Here is a 14,652-nt window from a genome sequence, read left to right as displayed (position 1 = left end):
ATGCCCTTCCTGCAGCCAAATCTCACCCTGGGGCTAAGCTCCAACTGTGCCTCCTCCAGGAAGCACTCCCTGCCCTGGCTAGGGCTCTTCCTGGAACTATACCTGGCCTCTGGCCTCCCTTGGTCCCCTGGGACAAGTCTCCTCTCTGCAGGGAGATAGGTACACCCATCCCATCCAGTAAAGCCCTGCTCAGGGTAGGCACACAGCTGGTGGCTAGTACCCACTGGCCAGATGACAGCTGGGCTAAATACGGAAGTTCTTGGTCAGAAGTCCTGGCTAGGAGTTGGGACACCCCAGTTCCTGTCTCAGCTGCACCACGGATGGACTAGGTGCCCTGTGGTGGTGTTTGTTTCTGGCCCCTCTGAGCCTACAAACCCCTGTGCTGACTGTCCTCCTCCCCAATCCCGAGTGTGCTACAGGGCACAGGCTGAAGCAACCCAGAGACGAAGACAGCCCCTACCCCCTACCCTATCCTGGCACAGAGCCTTCTCTGCTGACCCTTCCCTGGGGCCAGGGCTTCTGCTCCAGTCAGACCACGGTCAGCATCAAAGTCCAGAGAGGGGAGGAGCCTGGTGACACTGACAGCAGTGATGGCCTGGAGACGTCAGCACTCAACGGGGGTCCCATCACTGCTGGACCAAGGTTCTTGCCACATCAGCTCCAGGTCAGCAGGCACCTTAAAGACCTTGGGCACAGGCCCACCCACATCATCACAAACACAGGAAAAAACAACCACAGCTTACAAAAATAGTATTTTTTTTCTAGTACAATTTTTGGAATGAATTTTACAATTTTGCCTTTGAAATTATTTTGCTCTGAGTAACCATTTAGTTTGTGTTTGGCTATGATTTATCAGTACCATTATGCGTTCTTGGGAATTCTGGCGAAATAACAAAACGTATCTCAAGTTTTTTCAAATTTAAGTTTGTATAAACAAATACTAAATTTCAATTAAAGATAATAGCATGTTATGTTTTTACAGACATTGAATTAAGTGTTTACTAGTTTTGCTCTTTTTTAAAGTTTTTAATTTATTTTGAGAGAGAGAGAGAGAAAGCAGGGGATGGGCAGAAAGAGAATCCCAAGCAGGCTCTCCAGAGCCTGACGTGGGGCTCAAACTCAAGAACTGTGACATTATGACCTGAGTCAAAATTTAGGGTCAGACACTTAACCTACTGAGCCACCCAAGTGTGCCTAGTAGTTTTGCTTTTACAGTTCTTTTTGAATTTTGAAGCTAGTACCTTTTCTAAGGTCCCAGTCACTACTGTAGGATCTTGAAAAGTTCCCAGGCAGAGGTCTGCCTGTGGTGAAAGGGAGCAAAGAGTGGGGCAGAGTGTGGGCCCTGGAGCCGTGCTGACTGACATTGAATCCTCCACCACTTACTGTGACTTTGATCAGGTCACTTTTCTTTTTCTAGGCTGCAGAGTCAACTTTGAACTTGAGGGAATAACTGCACCTTTCTCTTACATTTATGGATATATATAACATATTTAAGCTTTTTTTAAAAAATAGGCTCTACCCCCAATGTGGGGCTCAAACTCATGACCCTGAGATGGAGAGTCCCACGCTCTACTGACTGAGCCAGCCAGGCACTCCCTATAACATATTTAGAATAATGGCTAGCACATAAGTGCCAAATAGTTAGCTATTTCTATTAAAATGCCTGATGGAGAAAAGGGCTAGTTAAGGTAAATAAGGGTGGAGGGCAGTACCAACATCCACTGGAGGTCTGAGTCAGTGCCAGCACCGGTTCAGGTGCTGCAACTAGAGTTGGGTCCAGGATCAAGGTCAGTATCTGGATGGGGTAGGGGTCCATGCCAGAGTCCAGCCAGGCTCTGGGGTTGGGCAGTGTCTAGGTTCAGGTCAATACAGGGGCTGTAGTCAGTGCCAATGTCTGCTCAAGTTCAGAGTCAGTGTCCAGATGGAGTGGGTAGGGTGAGGGGTCCATGGCGGCAGCAGCCCCTTCCCTTTCCCAGGAGGGGCCCAAGCTTGTGAAGGCTGCAGCGTGGGTAGCAGGGCCACTCACCGACTGGACAAGCAGGTCTCCCACCTTCTGCTGGGCGTGCCACGTCTGTACACAGTGCCGCACCTGCTCTAGGAACTGCTCATGGTGCTCCAGGAGCTCAGGGATCTGGTCGAAGATCTCATCCACCAGCGACGGGTCACACAGCAAGGAGTTCTCTGGCTGCTTTAGTGGCTGCATGTAGCCCTGGGGGACCCACAGGGTCAGTGCAAGAATTCTCAGAGGGATGAACCCCAACCCACCAGCACAGGTGCACAGGACATCTCCTAGGTCTATAACTTAGTGTCCATGCCTCCCGGATCTTCCTCATTAGATTCAGAGCTCTAGGAGGAGACAGGAAGACCTACCCCTATGCCCCTCACTGTGCAGCCCAGGGCCTGGCATAAGATGGGGGTGAGCAGGCTCAGGAAAATTTGTTGGATGCATGAACAGAGCTTGGAGGGAGGAACACAAGGAGATCGGGCTCTTGGGAGACCCACACACACTAACTCAGCAAATATTTTATTGAGCACTCACTATGTGCCAGGTACCATTCTAAGAACTGAGAGACAATGGTGAGCAAGGAAGACCAAACTCCCTGCCCTAGTAGAGCTTAGGATCTGGTCAGATGAAACACAAATAAAAGAAATAAACCAAAATAAACCACATTTCATCAACTCTTTAAGAAACTGTTGCCAATTATTATATGCCATATGTTATATATAGGAACTTCGATTTCAGAGATGTTAAAAGGTGAAGAATGTGTCTTAGAATCCATTACACGTACAAAGTTAAAGACGAGAAGTGCTGCTGGGAAAAGGAAGCAGGAAGAGGCCTGGGAGGCCTTCAGTGCCGCTGTCTGAGCATCGTTCTCAGTCTTCAGATCTACCAGTCAGTCTGATTAAAACTCCTATTTTTCACCTCAAATCTGCCTGCAACGGTTTTTCCTGAGAAAGCACAGCCCTGCTTAGCAGCCGGGGTGTTAATAGAGAGGTTGCCCTCCACTGGTCCAAACTAGAACTACAAGCCAAAGAGCGGAGGATGCTTGAAAAAGTAATGCAATGTTGTGGTAAAATTTATATTAAACATTTTAAAATATTGGCTTGTTTTATAAAACAGCCCCAAGAAAGTAAAGCTCAACAGAATCCTCTTGTCTGGCTGGGCATTTTTAAAAGGTCAGGAAGTGATGGTGAGGAGGCAGGCAGGCCACCTACCCTCTTATAGCTCCTAGGAAGGTCTGACCCAGGGCCTTCTCTGTGGCAGGGGCTGTTGCCCCACAAAGAGAGGAGCTATAAGCCGCTCATGTCCGGGTCCCAGCGCCCCACACAGAGGCAGGCACGCAGTGGGAGGAAAGGATAAACTGATACAGGTCCTCCTAGGAGCCAACACCTGCATCCCACTCACCACATACCTGCTGAGTGACTACAGAGTGTCCGGCCTTCTAAGCACCAGACAGCACCTGAGGGCAGACAAAAGTCCCTGTGCTTGTGGAGCTGACACTTCAGTAGAGGGAGGCAGAAAATAAACACCATAAATAACAAAATTATTACACAGTGTGTTAGAAGGTAGTAAGTATTGTAAGGAAAAAAAGACCGAGTCAAGAGTGCTGGGAGAAGGAGGCTGGGTCAAGGAAAGTGGGGGTTGTTAGCTGGGAATTTGAGGGTTGAAGAAAGACTTAAAGTGTGAGGGTACCACTGAAGAAAGATTTGGTCTTTAGGGCTTGGGTTCAAATCCCATCTCCTTCTGGCTATTATCCTTGGTATTTAACTCCTTCATTAAAAAAATTTTTTTTAACATATATTCATTTTTGAGAGAGAGATAGATTGCAACTGGAGGAGAGGCAGAGAGAGAGGGAGACACAGAATCGGAAGGAGGTTCCAGGCTCTGAGCTGTTAGCATAGAGCCTGACACGGGGCTTGAACCCATAAGTGGTGAGATCATGACCTGAGCCAAAGTCGGATGCTTAACCGACGGAGCCACCCAGGCGCCCCTAACTCCTTCCTTTTAAACTCCTGGCCTATTCTTGAAACTAATGTAACATAGTGTGTCAACTATACCTCAATTACAAAAAAGAAAAGAAAAAATATAGAGGTTCCTGGCCTGTGGGAACAATATCAATCGATGTAGGGGGGGCAGTGGTCACCACGAGGGAACACTAGGGCTGTGGAGTCTAAACTCAGTTCTAACGGACTCCCCCGCTGTGCCCAGGCAGTCTAGACTAGCTGGTGACAGGAAGCGCCCTACAGTCAGGGTGTCAGGGATTCAACCCAGGCTATGGCACTTCCTGGCTCTGTGACCTTGAACAGTTACTTTACTTCTCCATGTCTCAGGTTCATCATCTGTAAAATGAGAGTTATAACGAGATTTATACAATTAACTTATGTAAAGTGCACATACTAAGCACTTAATACATGCCAACTCTGAATATCACTACTTGTTTGAGTCCCACTGAATCCTTGGGCTCAAAGCTAATCCCAGACATGCTGCTGGTATTCGGAGGTGGGGTCTTCGGGAGGTGAGTAAGTCATGTGGGTGGAGCCCTCATGAATGATATTTGTGCCCTTATAAAAGAAGCCCCAGAGAGTTCTGTTGGTCCTTCCACCATGGAGGACATACAGAAAAGGTGGCCACTATGAACCAGGAAGCAGGTCCTCCCCAGACACCAAATCTGCTAGTGCCTTGATCTTGGACTTCCCAAAACTATGAAAGCTGAATCTGTATTTGTTTAAGCCACTCAGTCTATGGAATTTTTGTTCTAGCAGCCCAAATGGACTAGAATACCACTTAAGAGACAGATGACCCTGAGCAGGTTTCTTAACCTCCCTGAGCCTTCACTTCCTCATATGAAGAGGGAGTTGTAATATCGACTCACAACGTTAATGCAAGGATTAAATGTGATTTTATGTACACGCACTCACATGCTCACACACAGATTTGCCAGGCAGTACGCTAAATTAGACATGCATCTTTCTTGTAATCTGCACCAAAGGTAGGTGCTATTATTCCCACTCCGCAGACAAGGAGGCTGAAGCGGAGACTGTTATGTAACTTGCTCCAGGTCACATGGCCGGTTAAGAGGCAGTGCCAAGTTTGAACACTGGTGGCCCAGCTTGGACGTCAGTCCTTCCTTCTGACACACCAGGCCTGCCTTGAGTGACAGTCCTTGGGTTCAGCGGTCACTCTCCTGCCCATCTCCATCCCTCGCCATGAACACTCTCATTGGCCTCCTCTGAACTATCCTCCCTTGGCTCTTCCACCTGCACGTCCTGCACGCCTCCTCGTGTGGCCAGGAGATTTGAAGGCAGAGACACACCCAAGCCCCGTCGGCCTCCTGTCTGTGAACAAGGCATGAGCAACCTCGTTACCTTTTAATCTTCACACTGGCACATGGGTATGATTAGTCACATTTTGCAGACAAAAAAAAAAACCCACTAAGGCTCAGAGAAGTGAGTGATTAGGCTAGCATCACCCAGCAGGGAGGCAAGTGACTCAAACCCTGGACTGCTTGACCCCAATGACTTTAGCTCCTACCTAGGGGACCCCCCCCCCACGGCCCCCTCCCCCACCAGACTCCTGCGTGACTATTGCTGCCTGGCAGCCAGGGGCAACGTCTTAAAGATGGCATTCTGGTTGTGTCCCTTCTGTGACTTCCAAGCGCTTGCAATAAAGCCCAGATCTTCTGTAGCCGCCTGCCCACCACTAACTGCTTGAGGTTTCCTCCGGCCTCCGGGCCTTTGTTCCTGCTGTACCCTCTGCCAGAAGGCTTCCCTCCAGGCTCTCCCCCTGCTCAGCTCTTACCTACCCTTCAGGTCTCCGCAAAATACCCCAGCCTCGGAGAAGCCCTCCCTGGCCTCTGACCTCCAGGCAGGCCCCCCATTCTGTGTTCTCTTTCTGTGCACTTTTTTTTTAGCATATAAAAGCAATGTATTTTTTGTGTGGCAAAACATACATCACAAAATTTGCCATTTTAATCATTTTTAAATATACAGTTCAGTATACTCACATTAAATACATTCATAGGGTTGTGGAACCATCATCACCATCCATCTTCAGAACTTTCTCATCTTCCCCAACCACAACGATATACCCATTAAACACGAACTCCCACTTCCTCTCCCGCAGCCCCTGGCAGCCACTGTTCCACATTTCTGTCTCTATGAATCTGGCTACTCTAGGTCCCTTATATAAGTGGAATCATACAGTTTTTGCCCTTTTGTCACTGGCTTATTTCATTTAGCACAATGTCCTCAAGGTTCATCCAGGTTGTGACATGTGTTAAAATGTCTTTCTTTTTCTGAATGAACAATATTCAGTCATTCCAGATACACTTTCCGTGCCCTTTTGCACTCCCATGTGTGCTCGTGTATGGTCTGTCCATCCAGGAGACAGGACCTGATCACTCATGCTCACTGCTGAGCCCCCACAGAGAACACTACCTGCACCCAGAAGGTGCTTGTTGCAGATGTATGGAGTAAATGAATGAACACTCTGGATGTTTCCAGGGCTCTACTTTCTATTCTTTGCTCTCACTCTACTTAGGCAGCTTGAGTAAATTCATCCTCAACCGTGCCTGCCAGGCCCCACTTCAGCTCAGATCCATGTTCTCTGTCCTGGGTCCCAGGCCCACATATGAATCCTGGCTCCAGAGCTTTCCCACATCTGAACTTGAACTTCCCATCTTGCCCCACCTTTCACAGGTGGGGCTCCTATAGTGCTTCAGGCACCTGGACCAGGAGAAGCCCAGGCCCCATCCTGCGCTTTCCCATCTTGCTCCCCAGAGCCAACCATTTACCATGCCTGGCCTGACCAGTCTACTTCCTAAATGTCTGTCCCCAACTCTCCTCTGCCCCAGTCCTGGCCTCTCCTCCCCTACCAGCCTTCAGTGGCCTTGGCTTCCTCTCCGGCTGCCCACCTTCCTAGGAGTCAGACAGACTTTGTAAAGCATGAATCAGGCTACATGCTGCCCCTTCACTGATTCTCCAGGGCCCCTGGTAGAGTCCAGAACTCCTTCCTGATACACAAGGCCCCTACCATGTGGCCCCTGCTGGCTCCCCCAGCATCACCATAGGGCCAACCCTGTGTGCTTTGTGCCAGCCACATGGACCTCCAAAAATGCCTCTCTTTACTCGACTTTGCACATGCTGTTCCTGCTGCTGAGAAGACAGTTCAGGAAGAAGCCAGCACCTTCTCCAGGGAAATTCCCTGACCCCATGCCTCATAGGTGACCTCAATGCTTTCACAGTGACCATACACTCAGCTGTGTCCCCAATAGGACTGTGAGCTCCAATGGCAGTGGCTTGTCTCTCCCATTTGCCCTGTGCTTCTTACACCCAGAACAGGGCCTGGCACACAACAGGTGCTCAACATTTTGTTCCATTCAACAAATATTTCTCCAATCAATGAACAAAAAGGAAGGAGGTAAACTGGGGGTGGGTCACAGATCTAAGCTCAGACACAGGGCTGCCAGGGGTAGGTGGCAGGACAGTAAAAGGAGAAAGCACCTGCCCTGGGGTGGTCTGGTTTGGTCTCATTAAGGCCCCTCTATGATCTGTCCTGCCCTAGAGGGGCCTTCCTCCTCTGGGGCAGTCACATGAGAGGGGTTCTCCATGGAGGGGTGATGTGTCTCAGGGTCATTCCTCTCTCCTCTCTAGCCTCCATCCCCTGTCCACAAAGTAGGTTTGTTCCACATATTTGATAGCCTCCTAGACTCAAATGGCCACTCTCAGGGCCCTGGGCCAGCCTCACGCCTCACCTGCATCAGGGTGCGAAGTGACTCCACGTATGACTGCTCTGTGTCCAGCAGGGTCATGGTCACGTGCTTCCGCATGTCCTTGGGGGACAGAAAACAGAAGGTGAGTGGTGCCTTGTTCCCCTCAGGCCTTGCCACCTGCAGTCACCTAAACCCAGAGAACCTATCCACATCTTCTCCCTAGCTCCAAGGCCTGCCTTCCCACCATCCAGGGCTGTTGGCTGTTACCCCAAAGCACCATGGACCTCCACTCTGCCAGTCTTTGCTCAGGTGCTCCCTGTGCAGAGAGGGCCACCCTCCCTGCATCGCAAATGCCTCCTTTTCCAGAGTGTGCCCCTCACTCCTCCACGCCACCCCCCCATGGCCGTTGGCAGATCTGGTGATTTCCTGTTTACTTCATGGTTTTCCACTGGGCTCCTGAAAAGGAGTCAAAACCATCAATAACCTCCCACATTTGCAAAGGAGATACCTCCAGCCTATCTTCCACTCTAGCTGCCAACTCTGAAAACCCCACCCCAGGCTCAGTGCCAGAGGATCAGACCCTACCAGGATGGGCTTCACACCATCCCTGAGCATGGAAACTGTGGCCTCCTGCCACAGAGGATGAGAAGATGGCTCAGAAAGGTGAAGTCAGTGCCAATGGTCACACAGCCAGGTGGGGGTTGGGTTCACCCACTCTGAGACAAGGCTAGATCCCAGTACTCTCAGTAGAAAAGGTTAACTGAGCTCTACTCTACACCAAGCACTGCTCTAACCATTATACATTATTTCATCCTGCTGACCACCCAGTGAGGTAGATGGATGTTACTCTTCTTCCCATTTTAAGGATGCGGAAAAGGAGACCCAGGAACTAATGCATCCAACCAAGGACCCTGAGGACCTGCAGTATAGAGTCCCTGGGGATTGCCCAGACTCTGCACCCACACCTCCAGGGATAGGGTTTGTCCCCATTCTGTGGGAAGGCTTTGCTAGAAGCCAGACAGGGGATGCCTTCTCCGTGTTCAACTCCCTGAGACCCAGCATACCTACTGCCCCTTGCCACCAGTTCCTATCCCTCTGGCCCACTCTTCTCCAGGAAGCCTTCCCATATGGCACCAGCTCCAACAGCTTCCACTTGCTGGGTTAGAGTGTATATTCTTCACATGTGGCAATGAAAGGGTGTGTGTCTGTGTCTGTGGCATCCCTCCACTCCCCATCCCTGGAACCTCTCATGGTAGGGACTCAGCCAGTGAGCTGTCCTGGTCATGCTGTGCCCAGGGTCTATGTCTGCTGAGTAGACCCAAGCCTGAGGCCTGTTCAGCTTGCCTGATCCAGCCCCCGCTCACCCTTCTGCTCACGGTATGCCTTCCTCCCTCTGACATTCTCCTTTTGACCCAGAGACTTGGGGTTAGGTCTTTCCCCAAACCTGTCAACAGTAAGACATACTTAGAAAAGTAAGCACCTTAGGGTTGGGGGTGTGGATGACTCTCCATTGAGGGAGAGGAGGAGACTGGCTTTGTTCCATTCCCACCAGTTGTAGACTCTGGTGAGAAGTTACTGGACTCTGCCTGAGAGTCCCCAGCCCTCAGATTATCTATCCTCAGTGATTTGAAGGCTTTTAGAACATCAGGGCAGCTTCCAGTGGGAAGGAAGACCAAACTCACCCTAAGATGGAGAGTTTGGGAGAGAGAGCATCAAGGACCAGAAGGGCCCCCAAGAAAAAGCCCAGATGCCCAGTCCTCCCATTGTCCCCCAGGGCCATCTCAGCATTTCACAGATATGGCCTCATTTCCACCTCACACTCATAGCTCTATGTCATAGGTGTCATCATCTCCATTTTACAAGTGAGGAAGTCAAGTCAGAGAGGTGACTTGCCTTACCCAAAGTCACACAGCCACTAGCCGACAGAGTGAGGACCCAAGTGTCTTCAGCCACCTCAAGCTCAGTTTTAGGGCCCAAATACCCAGAGTTCTCACCCAGACTGACCGGCTAGCCATAGGCCAGAATGTGCCCCAGCTATACCCTTACTAGCCATGTGACCTTGGGCCATCTAACTGCCCTGGGTTTCCACATCCTCCTCTATGAAATGGAAGGAATAAAGCCTCCCTCCCAGTACTGTAAAAGCAAAGAGCTGGGAAGCAGGGTAGTTCTCTCCACACACACTGGGTCTTCAATGTCCCTGCTGGAAGTGGAGTTCCCTTAGAGTAAAACCAGGCCAGGCTTGGCCCTGGGCCACACAGTCACCCTCCCCCCTCCACTGCCTGGGCCAGGCCCACTGGTGAGGGTTATGGGCAGCGAGGCCTCCTGAGGGAGGCAGGGTTGGTGCTGGGCCTGATGAGCCCAGAGGGCTGGGGTAACTCACACAGGGAGGCTGACGCTGCAACACCCGCCTTTCCCAGCCTCCTCCCTGCTTGAAAGCACAGTGGGTTGTCACTCAGCTGTCAGGTAGAGGCATAGAAAATAAGGCCAGCTCACTGTCACTGTATGGAGTGCCTTTCTGCACGTGCCCAGACACGGGTGTGCGTGTATGTGGGGGTGGGGAAGCCAGGGAAAGCAAGAGACAGGCAATGCAGCTGTCAACCAGATCAGCAGGCCCACCTGTTCTGGGCGGGACAGCCCTGTAGGCCTAGCCTCCCCCAGAGCCCATCACCCCTCAACAGCTCCATCCCTAGACTGTCACTATATGGAGCACTGACGTGGGGGGGTGGGGCTGAAGAAATACAGCAGGAAGACAGGGGGGCCTCTCCTACCAGTGAGATTGGGACATCATGACCCAAAGCTTAAAACCCTATATAGACAGCATGAAGACAGAGACACACACACACAGAAGCTATAAAGGCCTGACACCCTGCAAAGAGATGAAAAAGAAATGTAGCCAAGCCACCTAGCTGAGAACCAGGGCCTTCAGCCCAGAGATGTGAGGTGGTGGAGAGAAACACACATGACAGCACGGGGCACTTGGGGTGGAGCGGGGGAGACAGAATCATAGCCCCCAGTGGAGCCCAGAAGATCAGGACAATCAGAATCCAGGTCCAGAGAAAACCACAAAGGCATGGCAAAAGCCTCTGGAAGCCTCTCTCTCTCCGTCCCCCAGAGAAGAGCACTGAGCCAGGAATGGGGACACCACAGCATGACACCTCCAAGGCCCAGCGAGTCCAGAGGCACGGAGAGAATGGCGAGGGGTTGGGGGGAGCAAAACTGGCTGTCCCCAAAGTCCCATCCCCCCAGCACATATATACACCCGGAGTCTGCAGCAGGCCTGCAGGATAGAGGCTGGTAAAACCTTGCCTTCCTGAGCCTATGAACCCAGGATACCTCTGGAGACAGTCTCTGCCTGCAGGCTGACCCGTATCACGCACTAAGTGCCGCTAGGCCTTGCCAAGGCTGGATCTCAGGGTACAGACCTCCCACCCCAGTTGAGCTTGCCAGCCCTTCTGCCATTCCAAACTTGCATTCTGGTGGCACCAAACCTCAAGGCCCTGCCAGGCACACCACCCCTGCTATGGTTCCTCATACCTCCAATCTCCCTGCCCCCATCACTAGTCTCTGAACCCCCAGGCCCGTGGCCACGCAGCTGGTGTGCCTGATCCGAGTTCCCAGTCCTGCTCTCTCTGTAGGACTCATGTCTTCCTCAGGCCCAGGTCTGCTGAGTTCTAGGTTTTGACCCAGGTCCCTGCCTGTCTCTTCCCCTCCGCGTACCTGGGCCTCCCCAGGCTCCTCAGCGTCAGCCCCGCTGCTCCCGGTGGGCTCCCCGGAGGCGGTGGCCGGGCCCAGATCGCGCATATCTTCCAGCGCGATGGTGAACTGGGCCAGGGTCTTCACCATCTGAAGCATGCGGCCGGGCCGCCGCCAGGGCGGAGATGCCGGGGCGGCGGGGGACGGCGGGCCCCCTCTCTCCCACCGTCTCTCCCTCTGGGGGCTCAGCCCGGCCGCAGCGGCGGTCGCGGAGTCAGTTCCAGCGTAGATCTGAGAGCAAAGGCTCAGGCGGCTGCGCTGTTTCTTCCTCCGCTCAGCTACCGCGCCCAGCGAGCCCGGCGCGCTCGGCGCCGCTGGCGCGGGGGAGGGGAGCGGAGGGGAGTCCCCGCCCCCGCCCCCCTGCTCCGCCCACCCCCTCTGGGCCGCCCAGTCTCCCCCAACACGCAGAGGGCGGCCAGACCTCGCCCCTGCCGCTCCCCTACGTAACTGCCTCCCCTTAGGACTCATCCCCCTCTGAGGAGGTAAGTCGATCGCATACCAGTTGACAAAGGCAAGTACACTGAGACATGCACCTTTTGTCCACACCTGTACCCACGCAAGCACACACAGGAGCATGCACGGATCTACACAGAAGCAGCCCATATACATAGAAAGTTGCCCTCCAGCCTTGATGTGTATACATGTTTGGGTGAAGGCCAAGTGCACACATATCAAAGTAGTCCCATACAGACCCCGACACACATTAACCCGACCCAGTGCTGCACAGTGGCATGAGTTTCCGTCTTCACACAACTATAATCCGGCACCAATAGGCACACATATTTAGGGATGTGCATCTCTGGAAATTGACATTTTTCTCCCGTCCAAGGGCAAAGCATTAGGGCCTGATAGAGGAAAGAGCCTACCCTGAGTCATGCCTACTCCCATCCCACCCAGTTGACCTGAATCCTGTACTTGGGACAATCCTAGAAAATTCCAGTCCTATCCCTCTTCACCTCACCCCCCATCATGAGGAAGGGCTCAGGCATTTACAACCCCCACCACATCACCGGATGATGCTTCAGAATGTTTCCAAGCATGATCCCCAGGATCTGTTCCTCAAATTGAAGGTGATGTCAGAACCCATCCCAGACCCACTTAATCAGAAGAGGAGGCAGGGTGTGCTTTGTTTTGTACCAACTCCCACCTACCAAGGTGCTCTGATGTACCCTGCAGCTGACTCGGGATCCCTCTGCTGTGTCTCAGCTCCGGCTGACTTTATTCTTCTTCAGTGTACGAGGGCTCCCACACTCAACAAACTCCTGGTGCCCTCCCCCAAACCTGCTTTCTCCTGGGTTTTCTGCAAAGTGGAAATCTTCTGACCCTATTGCCCAAGGCAGTCTCCTCTATCCCTCTCTTGCCTTGCTTGATATGCTCCAACCATTTCTGTTTTATTGTTTTTTAAATTTTTTTAAATGTGTTATTTATTTTTGATACAGACAGAGGCAGAGCATGAGAGGGGGAGGGGCAGAGAGAGGAGACACAGAGCCAGAAGCAGGCTCCAGGCTCTGAGCTAGCTGTCAGCGCAGAGCCCGATGCGGGGCTTGAACCCACAAACTCGAGATCTGACCTGAGCCGAAGTCAGAGGCCTAACCAACTGAGCCACCCAGGTGCCCCCAACCATTTCTGTTTTAACTTCTAGAAACAGACCAGGCTCTCTCCTGCCTCAAGGAGTTTGGCAGATGCCTTTTCCCTCTTCAAGGAGTGCTTCTGCTTTTCCTTTAAGATTAATCTTAGTGTAAAGGTCACTTCCTCAGGGAAGCCCTCCCTGATCCTCAGAATAAGCCAGGTGTTCCTGCCCTATGCTCTCAAGGATTCTCAGTTTTTCTTAACCAGGTATCACAGTTTGTAATTATACATTTGAGCAATTGCTAGATTGATGGCCATCTCCTCCCAGGAGACCGCAGGTTCCCTGAGGGCAGGGTCCATGACCCTTTTGTAAACCACAGCACTCTGCCCATAGATGCTGGCTAATATACAAAACTTTAGCAACTCTTCTCACATGGTGAGCAGTCATCACAAGGGGGCAAACCTGATACGAGCGCCCACCCCCCCCCGGCAGTCCCATGGCACAGGATCAACCCCTCTTGCTGTCCCTTGCAGCTTCCTATGCCACTTGGCTCCCTGCCACCCTCCCCTGTTCAGCCCACCACCAGGTGAATCCACACCCCACAGCTCCATCCAAGGGAATTATTCCTCATCCTCCCCTGAGAGGGCAGGACGTGGACCCAGCAGCACTGGCCTCCTAAGGGAGTCCAAAATGTCCAAAACGAAAATTTTAACTCCCCGACAGACAATCCCAAGTAAGTCAATGATGAAAACAGGAACAGAGAATTCCAAGAGAGTAGAGAGAGAAAACAGGTGTGACCCGCTCCCCCCACCTGGCAGGGGCTCCCAGAGCAGTGAGGCTACTTTAGGGAGCAGAGCCTTACACCTGAGAAGTGCTTGCTAAGTTTGTGCTGCCTACACAATTGGTGAACCCATCTGTCTCTCCTGTGTCCCATGAGGGCCTGGCCCAGAGTAACCCCTGAGCCAGCTTGCTGAATTGAAAGAATGAATGAAAGCATGAGTGCGTGCTCTGCACCAACTCCCTTGCTGGTCCCTCCATGGCAATGACTCTCAAAGTGCAGGCCCTGTGTACCTCCTGGGAATGTGTTAGAAGTGCATTCTCAACCCCCCCGCCCCCCGAAAACTACCCTACTGATCTGACCTGAAACTCTGGATGGGGCCCAGCAATCTGTGCACTGGCAGCACAGAGCCTTCAAGGCTTACAGCCTGCCTGGCCACCACATCCTGTCCCAGGGCACATGTCCTGGCCCAGCCCCTTCTGCCCCCGGGAGGCAGAACAATGGTCCTCCCAGAGAGCCCCAAGCCCTCCTCTGCCTCTAGTTTGAACCAAGAATCCAGTGAGTCCATCTGCCTCTTACCCTTCCAAAGGGATAGATCATGGACTTCCCTGGGGGTGGGGCCTACACATCTCTTCCTCCTCTCAGGGCTGGGCCTATGGGGGAAGGGTTTGGAACAGTGAGACCAGTCTGAGTGATGATGTGAGCACAGAGGATGGACACACCCCGTGGACACATCCAGACAGCCAGGTCCCAAAGATAAGACCATACTAGCAGGAGGCTGTAGTTTGAGTGCCCACCTCTGGCCTATTGCTTGATCACCCTAGCTAGTTAACTCACAA

General features: G+C 52.2%; 1 protein-coding gene across 1 annotated transcript in view; it reads right to left on the bottom strand.

The window, feature by feature from the left end:
- The window catches only part of ARHGEF17 (Rho guanine nucleotide exchange factor 17), a 57,103-nt gene that overhangs the window by 11,277 nt on the left and 31,174 nt on the right, over nucleotides 1-14,652 (bottom strand). Inside the window, 2 exon segments of the mRNA XM_029957721.1 lie at nucleotides 2,027-2,209; nucleotides 7,755-7,832. Of these exon segments, the coding sequence (XP_029813581.1) occupies nucleotides 2,027-2,209; nucleotides 7,755-7,832 (261 nt within the window).

The sequence above is a fragment of the Suricata suricatta genome, chromosome 11 (genome assembly GCF_006229205.1).
Source record: "Suricata suricatta isolate VVHF042 chromosome 11, meerkat_22Aug2017_6uvM2_HiC, whole genome shotgun sequence".
NCBI classification, from domain to species: domain Eukaryota; kingdom Metazoa; phylum Chordata; class Mammalia; order Carnivora; family Herpestidae; genus Suricata; species Suricata suricatta.
Note: the sequence above shows the minus strand (reverse complement) of the source record. Positions and strands in the feature narration are given on the sequence as shown.